At 49.7% G+C, this 17639-nt stretch overlaps 7 protein-coding genes across 7 annotated transcripts; 3 read left to right on the plus strand and 4 right to left on the minus strand.

The window, feature by feature from the left end:
- Positions 1-3777: 3777 nt before the first annotated feature.
- LTR84_013111 (uncharacterized protein) lies at positions 3778-4461 on the minus strand (the record flags this gene model as incomplete). Its single annotated transcript, XM_064856616.1, has 1 exon — positions 3778-4461. One exon carries the CDS (start codon positions 4459-4461, stop codon positions 3778-3780), a length of 684 nt encoding a protein of 227 aa, XP_064707792.1.
- A 1381-nt stretch (positions 4462-5842) lies between these two features.
- On the minus strand, positions 5843-7708 carry LTR84_013112 (uncharacterized protein; the record flags this gene model as incomplete). The annotated part of the gene is made up of 1 exon (XM_064856617.1): positions 5843-7708. The coding sequence occupies one exon, from the start codon at positions 7706-7708 to the stop codon at positions 5843-5845; it is 1866 nt and encodes a 621-aa protein (XP_064707793.1).
- A 377-nt stretch (positions 7709-8085) lies between these two features.
- Positions 8086-10006, minus strand: LTR84_013113 (uncharacterized protein; the record flags this gene model as incomplete). Its single annotated transcript, XM_064856618.1, has 7 exons — positions 8086-8327; positions 8385-8735; positions 8785-8861; positions 8924-9223; positions 9274-9551; positions 9602-9639; positions 9691-10006. The coding sequence occupies 7 exons, from the start codon at positions 10004-10006 to the stop codon at positions 8086-8088; spliced, it is 1602 nt and encodes a 533-aa protein (XP_064707794.1).
- Positions 10007-10568: 562 nt separating this feature from the next.
- Positions 10569-11705, plus strand: LTR84_013114 (uncharacterized protein; the record flags this gene model as incomplete). The annotated part of the gene is made up of 1 exon (XM_064856619.1): positions 10569-11705. The coding sequence occupies one exon, from the start codon at positions 10569-10571 to the stop codon at positions 11703-11705; it is 1137 nt and encodes a 378-aa protein (XP_064707795.1).
- A 421-nt stretch (positions 11706-12126) lies between these two features.
- On the minus strand, positions 12127-13044 carry LTR84_013115 (uncharacterized protein; the record flags this gene model as incomplete). The annotated part of the gene is made up of 2 exons (XM_064856620.1): positions 12127-12859; positions 12926-13044. The coding sequence occupies 2 exons, from the start codon at positions 13042-13044 to the stop codon at positions 12127-12129; spliced, it is 852 nt and encodes a 283-aa protein (XP_064707796.1).
- A 1026-nt stretch (positions 13045-14070) lies between these two features.
- Positions 14071-14885, plus strand: LTR84_013116 (uncharacterized protein; the record flags this gene model as incomplete). Its single annotated transcript, XM_064856621.1, has 2 exons — positions 14071-14445; positions 14523-14885. The coding sequence occupies 2 exons, from the start codon at positions 14071-14073 to the stop codon at positions 14883-14885; spliced, it is 738 nt and encodes a 245-aa protein (XP_064707797.1).
- A 1114-nt stretch (positions 14886-15999) lies between these two features.
- Positions 16000-16887, plus strand: LTR84_013117 (uncharacterized protein; the record flags this gene model as incomplete). The annotated part of the gene is made up of 1 exon (XM_064856622.1): positions 16000-16887. One exon carries the CDS (start codon positions 16000-16002, stop codon positions 16885-16887), a length of 888 nt encoding a protein of 295 aa, XP_064707798.1.
- Positions 16888-17639: the final 752 nt, after the last annotated feature.

Consider the following 17639-nt stretch of genomic DNA (forward strand, 5'->3'; position numbering starts at 1 on the left):
GATGACGAAAATGTAGCTGGTCAAGGGAGCTTGGTAGAAGTCGTATATGCCGTCGGCATGCTCAGCAATGGTCCAGGAAGAGCCCTTGGGCAAGACCAGCCACGCGAGGCCCCAATTTTCAACGGAGGTAGGCGCACTATTAGGATCAAGGCAACAGCCGTCACACAACGGCGGAAGAAGGTGTTGGTGAAGCCCAGGAAGAAACAGTCTTTTTGGACGTGGCGTACAGGCTGGCTACAGACCTGCCAGAACCAGGAAATATGATTGTTGCGCAAAATACTGAGGGTGTTACCACGTCTGAACCAGGCAGGGGGGTTCACAATGCCAATCAATGTTCACGGGACAAAGACGCAAGTGAGAGTCGCGAAAGGGGGGAGTGAAACTCTTGGAGATGCTGCGACGAGTGACACGCGCGAGGTCGACCGAATGATCTAATTATGCTCGTAATGTCAAGGTCGTGGGTGGTGACGGGTACAATGTAACCAGAATCCTGATCGACGAGGTTGGTCGACTGGAAGACTCGAGTTCTAATACCTCATGTCCAGATGAGGAGTGATGGGTGTGTGTAGCTTTGGTCGGAGCCACAGGCGAGTGTGGTAGGTACTAGTAGGAGCAGTACCAGCGATGGAGACGAATTTGGAATGGAAGAACTAGGATGGGAAAGAGGGTCAACAACGTGCACTTCTAGATTTCTTAGACGTTGAACCATGAGGTAACAAGACCAGGCCAGGGGACATGGACTGGCATGACACGGTAGACTGGTCACATTGTTGTGTTTAGTACATGTATGTTCTTGATCCAAGCGGGCGTCTGCGAAGAACCTTTTTCGTGAGCCAGACGAAAGAAGATTCATGGCACATGCTCTGGACTAAACCAGACAGGGTTTAGAAAGTCGAGAGCATCAGTGGCGGAGAGCCAACGGAGAGAGTCAAGAGCAGCGGAGGGGTGGCTTCAAGATGCAGATTGGGAACAGATACGGGTACGGGATAGGGAGATGATGGCTAGCTCATAGGCCCGCCGCATTTTCGAAAAAGGGTCAGAAGGTCAATGATGGTCCAAGTAGATACTTAGCAGCTGGTAACGAGGTTTCCGTACTCAGTACAATCAGAGACCAGGTAGCAAGGTTGCGAGGTAGCGAGGAGGTAGCGGAGCAGGCTTTACACCTCCTGTGAGTGGTAGAAGGGAGGGATTGCGGGGTAGGGTAGAGTACTTTGAAGGTGACGGAGTTGATTAGCGTAGATGAATGATGCTTGGTGTGGTTAGAGCAAGCCATGGACAAGCAAGCCCTCAGCAGAGAATCGACTAGGGTAGACGATGCTGGTGCCGCGATCAGCCTAGTCCACCGAGTAGCTCGAGCTATTCAAAGGGTTCAACGCTCATCATTACAGGGGGGCTGAGAAGGTTCCCAATGCATGTTGTCGCAATAACGATGGAACGACCGACTAAAAAAGAAAGAGGACAAAAAGAGGGGTTAGAGGCTGGGAAAAAGCAGGGAGGAATGAGCTCGCTAGACTCAAATCGGTTACGAGTGCCTGCAAAGCAGCTTTTGATCAAGACTCGAGGTCTTCAACTTGAACTGCCAGGAAGCTAGTGGTTACGAAGATGACTTGCCCAGAGTACCTCGCACTCGAGCTTGTTGTAGCTTGGATTCCACGGATACCCTTTCCAGCCTGAGCTGCCCAGGTGCTCTTGCTCCCAAGTCTAAACTGCAACCATCCTCGCACACCTCACCTCTTAGTCAGCCACTCTCATTAAGGCCAATCTACCGAGGTCACAATGATTCAGGATAAACCAAGAACCAATCCATCCAATTTTGAAAGTTACATGCCCCAGGGTCTACGGATATGTACTCGTAGAGTATCTGTCGTTAATTGCTAGGTACCTACCTACCTACCTAACCTACCTAGGTAGGGAGATATTAGTGTCTGCCAGAAATGGCAAGCGCCGGTCTTGGGTGTTTCTTGAACTCAAAAGGGCAGCTCCTAAGGCAGGGAGTCCTTGGTAGAACGCCGCAGAGGTCACCAGGACTCGGAATGACTTCGCTACGCGAGGAGGTTTGCTGCTAGCATATACTGGCATGTTCAGATCATCCAAGTAGCTTTCAGTACGAACTACTTGTGCGTGACATGTTGGGAAAGTCAGGAAATGATCGACAGTACCTAGGTAGGTACCTCAGGTCGCTGTCATTACCTCGTAAGGTAAGGCGTTAAGTACCTAGGTAAATACCCTGACTATCCCCCACCTAGCCAGTAGCCTGTACTTCGTATGTCCAAGGTACTTTCCCACACACGAGCAGAAGAAAGTGACTTCGAGGGTCGACCAGCAGCTACTAACTAGTAAGGCTACTTGCACCCTAATCCCTAGGGGCCGTGGTTATTATTGGATTGATAAGCTCCCTCCCGAGTCCCTCCTCTGACGTTCCCATCAGGGATCACTTGCATGGCCGGAAAAGGCTTCAGGAACGTGGAGGGCGGGGTTTTGGAATGCTAGCCAAACGGTCCGTCGGCATTGGCATTTGGGTGAGGGTTCGGTGCTCGCGACTTCCGAGCATCTTCATTCTCTCTGGTCATTTTTGCGTCACTCTTTGTACCAGATACCGACCTGGAACAGCGACAGCAGGTTTCCACCCAACCTTGCAAACTAAATCTAGCATATGCTTTTCCCACGTTGCAGGTATGCTTCAACAGAAGTACAGAGCTTAAAACAGGTGCTATCGCAAACGGTGGTGTGTTGGCTCCCTGATTGCGTTTAATGATTGCCTCTCACACTGCTCATCTAGCCTTCCTCAAGCCTATCCACGGGTCATCATCGCTACGATCATCATCTTCATCATACCTCTTCCCCCTCCTCCCCAGGGCATGTCACTGTAGGTTGATCTTAGTTCATGGTTTCCAAGTCTCCGCGGAGTACCTTCTACTCGCGGCCTGGCGTCTTCTCACAGCTGACAAGGCTACTGGTAATTTCTGTTGATCAAGGTTGCCCCTCTCGGGCTAGGATGACAGTACTAAGCCTTACAGTAACGTCTCATTCGGATAGACCTGTTTCTCCAGTTCACTCCTGCTCCAAGGAAAATGATTCCTGTGACGTACACATTTGGATCAATCCTGGACCCAAGTCCTTCCTCTCTTACTCAAGCGGGGTACCTAGCACCCACTATCCCTGCCAAGGGACTATCTCGGTGCCAGATCGTCGATCTTCATAAACAACCCATGGTCACACTAATGCGGAAAAAGATGGTTGATTGCCACTTGGAACGAATATTCAGGCCTCGAATACAAACCATAGGGTCAGATTCGTCCTGTATGGTGGAATGCAGATCCTCAAATCCATCCTGCAGAGGCATAGACACCTGAGATGAAAATTGACGAGCAATCTGTGTCGCTTGTCTGGCAAGACCATGCCTATCACAACCCGTTGATCAAGGCACTGCTGATCTGTGAAGCTTTTCCAGAAATGGACCTTCCCTCGTTCCATCATTGGTATGAAAAACCTCCGTCGGAAGGGAGCCGGTGTACATAGTACCCTCCGATGGCCCCAACACCAAACAAGTACCTGGTTGCAAGCCATTTTCTCTCTGCTCAGGATGTAGTAGCGATTGACCAGTTTTCTGATGGTCGATCTCCCTCCCATACCCCTGCTTGGCATGTTTCGCGCTTTCGGCTCGTTCATTAGTCGGTGCTGATCGTTCCTGGCACGAAGCATGACTCGGAAAAGAATGGTGCTTTAGTCTGGGATCTGTCGTTCGACATCAAGTCTATTCTGAATCCCATTTTCGATTCACACGCCTTTGAAGATGGGCAAATGGTCTGCCGTCTGACGAGAATCCGGCTTCACGTTTGCTCGTGCTCGACTGAGCTTCACAATGACTCGACCACGTCCGAGTTGTGATCGATCTTCCACCATGTCCAACTCCAAGCAGCTGGGGTCACGCATAGCAAGCGCAAATATTCTGGCATAGTTGATGACTTGCTCGCGCCCAGCGACAAAGGCCTCGCGATCGCACCATTCGCCAAGGAACGAGTCTCTCCACGACTCCGCTCGACATCGCAGCTCGAAACTATTCCACTGTGCGATCTGAGCCGTGTCCAAACGCACATCTTCGGGATAGTGGTGTTTCAGCATGTCGCAGTCCATCTGCCATATCAGATTCTTGACATACGGCGCGAATACGTGCCCGTCGGTGAGCTTCAACGGCAATTTCCCGGCAAAGCCACCAGCCAGGACATGGAACGTCGTGTTGGCATACAGGATCGGTCGCGCCTCGTCGAGGATGGCTCGGCTGACGCGCAGAAATTGCGACGATCGCTGAGCAGGACTTCGTGCCTTGCTGTCCTTCGGAATGAGACATCCACTGTCGTCTTCGGTCTTGGCTTCGAGGATAACCTTGCCGTGACCAAATGCGAGGTGGTAGATTTCAATGCGAATCTCGCTGGGAAGAGAGAGGAACTCAAATGCGGCCATTGCTGAGCGCGCCTCGAGAGAGGGTAATGCCTGTGGGATAGATAGTTCTTTTGTGGTCCAAGAGTACGGTACAGTCGGTCTCAGCCCGACACAAAAAGAAAAGTCTGCTGCGTGTTGGAAACGGGTGACAGCCTTTTAAAGATCCTCTCTCTGTTTCCAAATTCCTATGGTGCGTTTGCATGCCAGCTCACAAGCCTTCCATGTAGTCAAGATCGAAACAGTCACCTCGACGGTTTCCTCAGCCTTACGTAAAGCGAGGGGAAAAGTCCACGGGCAAACGAGGATAAATATGCAACATGCACCGTCAAACAAAAAGATTCCCAAACCACGTACGAACACATCCGAGATGGGAAAATCATCCAACGATAATGGAGCCATGTGGCTCTCCTCGATACGGGCAGCGCCCGCCCCAGTGGTCAATTATCATGAGTAACTGGTCAGCCCGGCCGTATCTGCGGATTAAGCTCAGACCCAAAAAATGTCGGGAACTCCATGTGTTACCTACTATTCGTGGTCATCAGTTGTGGCATTTCTCACTTTTCCCTCACCGTGTTTCACACTCAATTGGGCTGAAGGCTGAGTCCGATAAGCAAGGGCCTGGAACGAGGGCGGGAACTGGACAATGCGGAAGGGCACGGCGCCAACACATCTTCGGATGGGCAGTCAAGCAAAAAGATAGGGTCAACTTGAAAGGCGCACGCTCGCCCCGGCAGCGGCTGCTTGGGTAAGCGTTAGTTAGCGCTGCTCGTCAACATCCTTGCGCCGTTCGTACGTATATTTTTTTTTATGGTCTTGGTGATAATCCCAAGTCGTCCTTTGTTCTCCCTCTCCTCGACGCCCCATTTTAGTCAGACACGTTTCCGTTGCGGGATAAGAACTCTTCCGAATCCACCGCTGCTTGTGCGTTACTGCGAGAGTCAGCCTCTGTTTAGCTTGCCAGTGAAGAAACAGTATGAGAGGCAAAGTGGTCCTCGTCTTTGCGCAAATCCACCACCGGAATGAGGTGATCTCTCCTGCAGGGTGGATTCAAGCCCACCAACGCCTCCAATTGACCTAGCCTCGTATTCTGCAGCTCAGCCGCACCCTGGCTGTCCTGTCCATTGGCTAGCTACGAGTGATGGTTCAGGATATTATTCTGATCTTTCAGCCAGCCTTGGATATAGATCTTGACGCTCCCGTGTTCCGAATGCTAAAGTGAACACTCAAATACTGCAATACAGAAGTGGAAATTGCTTGCGTGGTACTTAGAGGTACACTTGGGAATAGATAATTATACTTTTAAACTGACAAAGCAATCAACTTGACATCGTTAAGAAAGACAGGCGTGTTGCAGCGTTATTCTGAGTTCATGCGTAAAGGCAATAGCCGTACATATGGTGCGTTACTGCATCAGCACTGGAGGCGGTTTATCATGGACAGGAACAAGACTGGCCGTGGTTGTTTCATGCACTGGCTCATTCGTTGTTGTCGATGTATCGAGAATCGGGACAGACGAGTACGTATCTGCACTGACCAGCTCGACTTCTGTTTCTGCCTCTATCCTTGATGCTACTTCTTCGATAGCTTCGGTGGAAATAGTCTCCAAACTGATGGACGAGGTAATTGTTTCGGTCGAAAATGAAACAGCCGTTGCCGTAATAGTCGTTGTGAGCACTTCTGTCAATTTTGCAGGAACAATCCCATTGCCGTTTGCTGGCTCCAGTTGCTGCTTGCCCGCCATGGCGAAAAACAGTACTAACAAGCTCAAGAACACAACTAGAACATTTTTGCGGTCTTGTGAGAATTTCTGCGCGCTTTCAAACAACAGTTTTTGCAGATCAGGCTCTTCTCGCGGCGGAAAAGGTATCTCCTGGGGCAAGACGTGTTCATGATGGATTTCGTCGTAGAAGCCATCAATCTCAGCCTGATTTCTGGAACGTCCAGAAATACCATATACCTCCTGCTCGCGAGTCTGGATTATTGACTCCTCATGTAGGTTAACATGTCCAAGGTCAAAGTGATCGTCGCTTGACGCTAATCTTGAAGCCTCAAGCTCATTCATTCTGGTTTCCAAGTCTTTCCGAATTGCTTCAGGTAGCCGAACTCGAATCTCAACATCCACCTTTTCCATCTCTTGCCAGGCTGCTGCCCAAGCCCCAGCACGCATCAGTCCATTGGCTGCATAGACCTTGATATCCCATTTGCGATCTCTCGCATTGGAATGTAAATCGCTTCCGCAATCTATGCACTTGGCTTCCTTCATGATATTGCACCGGGCATCGTCATCTTCATCTGTCACACTTCCGCTTTCGAACCCACTGTCGGCATTACTTGATTCTTGGTGGAGAAAGTGATTGTGTCGTATTCGGGGATTTTCGAGGTCTAATGTGTCCATGAGTCGTTCTTCAAGAAGTTCGTAGTCCTCCCGAGGATGAGGGATCAATATCCCTCGGGATTTAACCTCCAAATCATCGACCAGTCTCTGTTTGAGCGCGTCCCATCTTTTTCTATATTCTGCGGGTAACAAATCCACCAAGAAAGGATCCTCCTCAGCAGTTATATGTGGCAGCAAAGTAGGAGGAAGTAGTGTACAATGAAGGAGAACAAGGGGGAATTCCTTCCTCAGGCTGCTGCTTGGCTTCTGGGGAGAGGTACGATGGGAGCGGCTTGATCGTTTCGTTGGAGATGTACTGGTGGAGTAGGAGCTGCGCTGACTGTACGCCGACATTTGGGAACCGCTCCGGCGATGATGCCGTAGCACGCTCCGTGTTTCGCTCATCGCCTCATCTCGCATCTGAAGAGCTCTGACGCTGCTGGGATGGCGAAAGGCAGAGTGGTACTCTCTTGCACTTCTAGGTGAGCTGAGTTTGTGATCCAACCCCTCGGGCCCTTCAAAGGAATGCGATACTGAGAATGATTCATGTCTAGTCGGAGTTCTAGGTTGTTCTTCATGGTAGATATGTCTTGAGGAGGGTTGATGCGGAGCAATCGAGGAAGCTGGGAACGAGGATATCGATGAACAGCCAGAGATGCGACGGTCAACGTCCGACAGATCGACGTCTTGCGTATCCTCAATGGCTAGATGATCATCTGTTTCCGTTTCTGTCTCCGCCGATGGTGAAAAGTTGTAGTCATGGCCTTCACCACCAAACGGTGGAGCGGGAGGAGAGGAGAAGGGTTGTTGTCGAAGAGAAAGAGGAGACGACTGCTGAAATGCAAAAGGCGTGCTTTCCAGCGAAGGAGTCGCCAGTGAGGTATCTCGAGACATTTTCTTGAGTTCTAGCAATTTGATCGAGGGGTGGTGTTGCGCGAAGCACAGACAAAAGTTATCATGAATAACGAGCTATCAGGTATCCGTGCCATTCGGAGTGGGCGACGGTGACCCTCACCGCACCTGCACTCGTCTGTTGATAAGCCTGGTTGTACAGGGCAACGGCGATGAGCAGGATATACCGAAGTAGGGCCGAGGGCGCCGCCGAATGCGTGCCTTGCCACTTTAACGTGACGCGTTTATTCGAAGCACAATAAATAAGTCAAGCCGACCTAGGTAACTACCACTTCCAAAAAAATGATTATTTTCGGTCAATCTTCTCACTAAGTAAGGAGGGCTGAGCAGTATTGCTCATGTCGCTGGCAGCTGACTATCTAGTAGATATATCTGAAGTTGGGATTCTCACGGTCTGTCAAGTCTTCGAAGGCGTGAACAAATTCCCGGTCATCAGCTTCCTGAATGCCTGCTGCTGCTAATTCGTCCTTCTTGCGATTCTGTCGCTTCAAGTGCCAACGCAGAAAGATGATCACAATGACCAACAACACATAACAACCCATGTGTGTGGCAAATGCGATGAAATATCGTGGGGCATTCCATGATAAGAATACTTGAGGACCTGGGGCGTTTGCCATTAGCTCACCATCATCGAGGTTCGAAGGGCTTGAGTACTTACCGATTGCATTTCCGGTGCACCATGAGACAAAGTTGATCGTAACAACAATACTCTTCTTGGTCTGACCACCAACATTACGAGAAAGAATGCTCATGGCCAACGTTTGTGCAGCCCAGAAAGAAAGGACGATATAGTAGCTGATCAGCAGGCCGGCCTTGGTTGCAGTGTTGTGATTCTTGACGCTCATGAGTACGATCGTTCCAACGAATGATGGAATGACAAAAAAGCCCATTACCAGGCAGTTTTGATGAGTACGTTTGACAAGCCATGTTGAGCTGAGCAAGATCCCGATGATCACAACGCCAAGTACCATGGCAAGCAGCTGGGTCTGAAGAACGGTGAACTTGAAACCTGTTTCCAATCAGCTTGATCACTACATTCTTTTGGTAATGATACGGACCGGTAATAATGATGTTAGCAAATGCACCCAGACCCGAAGTGGGAAGAGTTGTGCATATGGCAATCAGACTGTAGCACCTGTCGGTATTGTTAGCGGTTTATCGTTCTGGTTCTGACGCACCGCAGATTGTTATACATACCATGTTTGAGGATCTAAAAAGGCTTCCTTGACCTGCTCAGGTCTGAACCTTTTATTCTGAAGACCTGTTTGGTTACTTCTAACGCGTTCAACCATCAACCGCTTGTCTTCTTCCGAAAAACACTTGGCTTTCATAGGAGAATCCGGCATCCAGTATCCAACGAAAAGACCCCAGAGAAATGACAATGATCCATATGTGATGAAGAGGGCTTGCCACGACTTCAATGGGCCATGGTCAATTTGGGTAAAGGCGTAGGCCAGAAGACCACCAACGATTTGTTGTCCACCGTTCATCATGTACCTATTGGGGGGTCAGATGCACTTCTCTTGCACGTTGGGAACTCTTCATACCAGTAGGTCACAGTCTCGGCTTGCTCTTCTCTCTTGTACCACATACTGCTGAGGAGCAGGAAGCTTGGCTGACACACGGCCTCGAAAATACCGAGAAGTGTCCTCAATGCCAGGATGCTAGTGAAGCTGTTTGCAACCGAGTGTAGGGCAAGTACTGTTGCCCAGAGCATGATGTTCAAGGACAAATATTTCGCGATCGGCACTCGTTGAATCGTCCAATTGGTAGGATATTCAACGACCAACACTGCAATATAGATGCAAGTTGTGAGCCACGAATACTGAGATAGTCAGATCGCTGCTCTCAAATTTTCAGAAACTGCGGACTCACCCTTTGACCATCGAGGAGGCCGAGATCTTTTCTGATGCCTAAGTCTTGTCAATACTGATGGAAAATTCGCCAGAACTCAAAGGTCATACCCATTATCGCGGCAAAAGAGAGTGTGCCCTTATCCAAAGCTTGCAAAAAGTATGTTGGGATCATGATTGCGAGAACTCTCCGGTCGATCATCCTCTTCAAGCGTTTGTTTTCTGACTCTGATATTTCGATGCGTTCTTGAGTGGCATATTTGGCAACATCCTTGTCTATGCGATCATAGTCGATGAAGTCCTTGTGGATTTCGCTACCGCCAGAAAGTACGCGCTCGACTTGGGATACATCCTCCTTCTCGATTGGGACTTGGTCCACGTTGGCTGATCGAGAACCATCCGCGTGAATGTGGTCAGTACCAGCCATGTTTGCAGAGCGATGCGACTGATTCAACAGCAGTTATGGCACCAGGAAGTTGTGTCAATTGTAAAGTAGGTTAAAGATCTTGCCAAAACGCATTACCGTCAAAGCCTGGAAAAGCAGCTTATATGACTCCTCATCGCACTGTCGATCGGGTCAAAGATAGTTGTCTTTTCGGTTCAAGAGCGACCGATGGAATCGATTCATGCAAGACTCGTCGAATCACATCCGCCAATGAAGCTGGGTTGCAATGTCTAAACATTCCTCCGGGATTTACCCCAGAATGAAAGCACTGCATCATAGCAGACGTGATACTCAAGTGTGCCCCCACTACTGGGGCTCACCCCGGATTGTGCTAGACCAAATGCAGATACAACACCTTGGTGGGGGTAGTTGGGGGTCATATAACTTTTGATCCAGCATGTTTCTTGAGATGAACCAACTCGGTGATTTCGGTGTATCTATCAGCGCTTTGAGGTGGTGTCGATCAGTTGACCTTTCCATAAAGGATCCAAGAAAACATAGCGGTTTGAAGAGCCATCATTTTATGGCAAGCAGAGGATCACAAATGCCATCACCGTTGAGTATCGAGGGACTTAGTGCCCAGAATGTTCATGAGAATATTAAACGCCTGATCAATAATCTCGTCAACATAAAAGATGAATCAGGCCATTTTCTTTTGAAGCTACCAGACGGCCGCATCATCGACACCAAAGGATGGGAAGATTGGGAATGGACTCACGGAATAGGCCTCTATGGCCTGTACCAATACCATGACTTGACACCCTCTTCAGGAACCCTTCAGATCATCAAAGACTGGTTTACGGCGAGACTGCTCGAGGGTACAACCAAGAACATTAATACCATGGCAGTATTCCTGACTCTCGCCTATGTTTACGAGGAGACTGGCGATCGGAGTTACATTCCCTGGCTAGACTCTTGGGCGGAATGGGCCATGTATGACTTGCCGAAGACGAAATTCGGTGGGTTCCAGCATATGACCTACCTTGAGTGGAACGACAATCAGCTTTGGGATGATACGTTGATGATGACCGTCATGCCACTTGCTAAAATCGGATTATTGCTGAAACGGCCGCATTATGTCGAAGAAGCGAAGCGACAATTTTTGCTCCACATACAATACCTCTTCGATCCCCAAACGGGGCTATTTTTCCACGGCTGGCAGTTCGATAACAAGGCACCTGGAGGTCTCGGGCATAATTTCGCGCGCGCGAGGTGGGCACGAGGTAACTCGTGGTTGACCATAGCCATTCCCGATTTTATTGAACTTCTCAACCTTGCTCCGGATGACGGACTGCGCCTGTATCTTGTTAATGTACTGGAAGCACAGTGTAATGCCCTGCGCTCGCTCCAAACAGAAGATGGTATGTGGCGGACGCTCCTTGATGTCTCTGAAGAGGATGGAAGCTACCTGGAAGCTTCGGCGACTGCGGGGTTTGCATATGGCTTGCTCAAATCGATACGGAGGCGCTATATCTCCAAGGACTATTCGGACATCGCGATGAAGGCTGTGAAAGCTGTTTTGCGACGGATCAGTAAGGACGGAGAGTTGCTAGACGTAAGTTTCGGTACAGGGATGGGTCACGATTTGCAGCACTACAAGAATATTGAGAGGACGAGCATGCCATATGGACAAGCAATGGCCATTATGGCTTTGGTTGAGTTTTTGAGAATGTATATTTGAGAAGCTGAAGCTCAAAGGGAGTTCAGTATTGGGAAACCCGAAAAGTTCTAGATTCATGATGGTGGATTTCAGCGAGTTAAAGTAAGATGGAGAAAGACAGACTCTCCTAGCATCTTAAATCGTCCAAGCCGCGCAACTAGTGTTGCAGCACCCCCAAGATATCCAAGATTCCAAGAGTCTTAGGAAAGTGCATCAATGGACTATCTTCTTGTCCTTCATGCGTCCAAGACTAACTACTTGGGAAGCAAGCGAACTCAGGCCCTACTTAAACGCTTGGCTCTGCGTATCAACAAGCCGTACAAATCTGCCTGTAGCTTGCGCAATACTATATCGTTGGCATGGAGTTGAGGCGATTCTCCAAAGAACAAACAAGTGTGACGCTTGAAAAGCAATTGGGTTGAATTCTATCTGGATGTCGTGTTTACAACTTTCCCCTGGAAAGCAAGGAACCGCCATCAGTTGTGATGACGGCTCCATTAATATGGCTTGAAGCCCTACTAGACAAGAACACGACCAGACCGGCGATATCCTCTGGTAGTCCCAGTCGCTTGTTTGGTACTTCCGCCGCCAGTGCCGCCTGACCACCCTGAAGCTCCATCAATCCTGAAGCCATCTTGGTCGGGTAGAAACCGGGCGCAATGGCGTTGGTCAAAATACCTCTAGGACCCAAATCGACTGCGAGGTTCTTTGCCAGATGGATCACTGCTGCCTTGGACGCGGAATACGAGAATGTAGCGTTCTCTCCCAGAGTGCCGACGCCTAGCCCAGCAACACTAGCCGTTATGATGATACGACTGGGGTTCTTGACTGACGCTCTTTTCTCCAACAATGGGGCGAACTTCTGCGCTGAGTAGAAGACGCTCTTGACGTTGAGATCCATGACTTTGCTGAATGCGTTGTCCGGGTGTGTGTCAAAGGGAGCACCCCACGAGGCGCCAGCGTTCGCGAAGAGGATGTCGACGTGGTCGGTGGTTTTGGAGACCTCGGCGACCAGGCGCTCGATCTCAGAGACCTTTGAGGCGTCAGCGGGGACGGAGATGGCGATGGCGCCAGGTCGTTTGTTGGGGAGCGCATTCAGGGCTGCGACGGCTTCTTCGCACGCTTTGGCTTTGCGTGAGGTGATGTACACTTTGCTTGCGCCTGCTTGGAGGAATCTGCACGTTCGAAAGATCAGTCGAGTTATGGTAAGGAAGGTTCGTCTTTTTGATGTTGCTGCTTACCCTGATGCCACGTGAAGTCCAAGTCCTCGACTGCCACCAGTTACAACTGCAACTTTACCTTCCAAGCTGAAGATGTTTCCAAAGTCTTGGAGCTCGACGTCCGCTCGTGCACTGCCCATCTTTGCGTGATAATGTGGCCTTCCGTGGAACAGTGTCTTCAATGTGTGAGATGGAAACAGAGAAATGGTGATTTACAATCACACGCAGACTTCGGTCTCTCCAGTAAGTATTTGATATCTTTCTAGCTGATGATGAAATCCAGCTTTGAGTTTCAGTCTGGATCCCCACCAAATCTCGATGGACCTCGGCATCCCCAAAGTCGGAGATAGGTGGTACGGATACCGTGGAACTCAGTCTCCGGACCCGGTGGAAGCGCTCTGAACGGCATAGTGTGGCCTCTGCGACAAATCGCCGAATGCTTCTGCATTCGGGTCTTGACTTAGGCATCTTCCCCAGATCTCGATATAATCTTCAGCTGGATCATACCCTACCATATCTGCGATATGTACTTTCGATAACAAGTCCCTGCAAAACAGCTATAGTGCAGCCTGAGCTGACTTCCCACAGCTACGTTGATTGGTAGTCTCACCATTTGGTAGCCAGTTCATGATCCATTGTGGGTTTTCATGTCAGGGGTGACCTGTGACCCCGAACTTAGGTAAGACACTTGTACCAATAGGCGTGAGATTGGCACCTAGCCGAGTACAACCCTTAAGGATAGGATACTCTATATCTGGAGCTGGAACAGGGAGTCCAGCATGGCTGTAACCAGGCATGTCGCCGGTTGATACTCGTATGGACAACCATCGCCAATGCCAGGGTACGAACACCCGTATGTAGGTCCACTAATACTAATGCTAGGAAGCAGTGGAAGAGATACTTTAAGGCCTTCTCTCCCATACTTCTACTAAACATGTGTCCATCTGCATTTTTGTGCAAAATTGTCTTCGTCCTTCTACAGCATTCATATCCCTAGGAAATTATGGCAGATCTCAAGAAGCTAGACTTCGAGATCGACCCCGAACTCCGTGCGGTATGATATCAGACCAAACTTTTCCACAGAGCGCATTTCATTGACGGTGGCTCATTCACAGATATGGAGGACAAAAGGCCTTCCGAAACTATTCTTTCCACGGGTAGACAACATGGCCGAATCGCGCCGATTGCACGCTGGGGGTAATGCGCGCTTCATGAAAAGCGCCTTTGTTAAAGAGACACTCGGCGACGATATCTCGCAACAGTGCCTCGAAGAAGACCGCATTGTCACAGCCAGAGACGACACACCAATCACGATACGTGTCTATCGACCGAGAACGCAAACGACAGCTGGCGCTGGCTTTCCGGTCATGGTATATGCTCACAGCGGCGGATGGTGCTTGGGTGGTCTTGACACCGAGGAGTTCATCTGTCGATTACTCGTGACAAAGCTGCGCATCGTGATTGTCAGCGTTGCTTACCGGCTTGCGCCCGAGTTCGCATATCCAACGGGTATTTACGACTGTTACGATGTCATCAAATGGGTGCGTCATTCTCGATCTCGGATGCTCTCCAGATAACGACGATGTGCTAAAATTGGCTAATCCTTTATTGGAAACAGGTAGCCGCGAACTCGAGCAGTGTTGGCGGCGACCTTTCGAAAGGATTCCTCACTGGTGGGGTTTCCGGCGGCGGTAACGTCACGAATATCGCGACTATACTTGCGAGGGACGATGCGCTACAGCCCGCGTTGACAGGCCATTTATACGTTTGCACTGGAATGCCGTTTCAATTCCGAAGTGACGGCGATCTTATATTCCAGGTGTTTGGGGATGAATTGGCACATAAGAACTCGAGTTGGGAAATCTACAAGGATGGACCGGTGGCTTCACGGTCGATGAATGATTTCTACGGAGGTCTGTATGAAGTCGATGAGTTGATTGCTGTGCGTTTGTCGCTGACGAAAGGCCTCCTGGCTGTTTAGATCTTGCAAAATGTGACCCACACAACCCACTATTCACCCCATTTCATTTGACCGATTACTCCGGGCTAGGACCTATCTTCTATCAAGTCGCAGGTGTGGACATCTGGAAGGACACTGCCTTCTTGTACTGCGACAAGGTGAGGAAAGCTGGTGGTAAAGTGAAACTTGACTACTACCCTGGCCTTCCACATACATGGTGGTCAATGTACCCGCAACTTTCAGTCAACAGGAAGTGGGCAAAGGAGCTGGTGGATGGGGTGGAATGGCTGTTGAGGCAAGGCCCAGGTGAGCAGAAGAAAGTGACGTCGAAGCTATGATGAACAGTCTGCGAACGAGACATAGAGTCCCTTGTGTCACATAGACTCGGAGAAGTGAATTGTTTAGCAGAGTTACACGAGCGTTGATGGCTGTTGTTTGCTTTCATCAGCTCTCTTAACGCTGAAGGAGTTTCTCGATGGGACGCCACAGAAGCCCTGCACGGGAGATGGCCATGGATGGTAGGAAAGGCTTGTTAGAAGGTTGACATCGATGCTTTATTTTTGGGCGGTCACTTTCTAGCGAGTGCTTTTACATTTGGACCTTCTTTAGTCTCAGAATATGATCAGATATCGTGGGAATCACGACTCACGACTCACGATCGCTAAATTCGTTTGACTTCGAGTAGTTGCTTTGCCTGTACAACATCAGTGCAGCATGCCTCTTCCCGGAGGACTGTGTTTCGTTGCCATTGGTTCCAAGTACAAACAAGTAGTCATTTCAGAGTCGTTCTCAATGCGTAGACCTACAAAGCACATGCCTTTCGAAATTTGCTCGCTTGACTACTGGTCCCTGGGCGTTGATGTAGATATTCCTCAGACCTGTTTCACTCTCATAACTCTCCACCCTCTCCTCGTCTTCTGAGACTTGTCTCAAATCTTCTCCCATTCGATCAGTTGTTTCTCCATTGCTGCAGTTGTTGAGCAAGTGGTTTCTTTCCCAAGGATCGTTGTTCTTTTCTTCTTGCCCTGGTCATATCCGCTTTGCTCCCCCTTCAGTTACCGTCTGAAGACTTGCTCCGCGTGACATACCTGCAGACTAGAAGATCTCTTTCAAACTATTAAGGGATTGAAGCACCATGTCTTTCGCATCCTCAACTGTCATGCCCCTGGCTTTGCTCGCCATCTTTGCGACGATCTCACCGACCGTTTGCTTCCCGCAAGACCTTTCCTTGACCTCAGCAACACCAACTTTGACACAGACCCCAACTGACACTCGGGCTATGGGTTGCGTAACCGGTGGCGTAAACGTGTACATGGAGCCACTGGTACTTGAGCTTCTGGGCGCCTCTTTCTGCTCTCGACTCATCGCCAATGGCGATTACCCACCAACCAATATCCTTGCCTGGGGCAGTGGTTATCCAAGTGACCTTGGACCCGTGGACGACAAGCCCAAGGCTGTAGAGAAGCGAGAGGTCGACACAGAAGAGACTATCCATCGTCGCGACTCGGCCACAGATGCCGACGTCAACACCCCTACTATCCTCAACACAACAGAAATGGAAATATCCGGCGTCATTGCAGAGTTCCTGTTCTTTCGTTCAAAACCCTACACCGTCGGAGACACCGTGTTCATCGAGGGTTCCGACGAACAGTGCGCGCGGGACGACTGTGCGGCCTTCTACCACCAGATGGTCAACCGCTGCAAGTTCAACTCGCACGTGGTCGGCGGTTTTGGCGCGTACCTTTCCGACTGCGGCCAGTACAGCTACTTCGTGCAGAACTGCTCAGACAACTATGTCGACCCGGACTGCAAGATCTGGCACCAGAGGTGGCCGAACTTCGGGGTGCCGGAGAACATGACGCAAGTCTGGAACATCACGCACGGTATCGGGTCCAATGGAACAGCGGCGAAGGGCGCTGTGGAGGAGCTGGCAGGCGAGTCCGGTGCACCCCAGTTTCCTGATCTGAGAGGTCTTGCGGATAGGTTTGCCAATGTGGCCAAGGAGATTGCTTGGGAAGATTGAACGCGAGGCAGGGAATGAATGGGCTTGTGGCTTGTGGCTTGGGTGCTTGATTGAATGTTTTCAGACGGAGAGGAGGGTGCTGGACCATTATTACTGGACCTGGCTTGGTTGTCAGCACGCTCAGTTACGATCTCACTTTCATTGCCGCGGCTTTTTCTTTGTCTAGTCCAGAGTTCATGGGGCTTTTGTGTATCGATCCGATCTCAACATTGAGGTTTTGCATTTTTGGTAGACATTGAAAAAGTTTTGAGATGCTCGAAGGTGCATTGAGATGTAGTGCATTTCGTCGTTGCCCAAGCTGCCTTACATATTAATCTCAACTCACGTGGATCGCGGCTGATGAGATGAGAACACTCTCATTTTCGCCGTCCGAGTAAGCCATGCTACGCAGATAATGCTTAAAGCTGACCGAAGGAAGTGTCTTTAGGAATCCAGGCCTCGGTTTCGGATATAGAAGCTCCCACCCCGTTTAGCCATAGACTAGTATATATTGAGTTAGCTCATCCATGAACTGACCACTGGAGAATCAGCAAGCGACGATTAGTGACATTCGTATGTACACAAGCAATTTCGGTTGTGGCGGTAGCAGCCCACCGACTTTTGCTTTGCGAAGCACGTACATCCAGAGTTGGGAGTGATATACTGCATCTCCGTTTCGAATGCAAGTTTGTTGAATGCAGCACTGCCATGTCATGTTTGGAGATATCTCTACAGCATATATAAAATTTATCTACTTATACCAAGGAAGGGTG

The sequence above is a fragment of the Exophiala bonariae genome (assembly GCF_035927105.1).
Source record: "Exophiala bonariae strain CCFEE 5792 chromosome Unknown scaffold_9, whole genome shotgun sequence".
Lineage (NCBI taxonomy): Eukaryota > Fungi > Ascomycota > Eurotiomycetes > Chaetothyriales > Herpotrichiellaceae > Exophiala > Exophiala bonariae.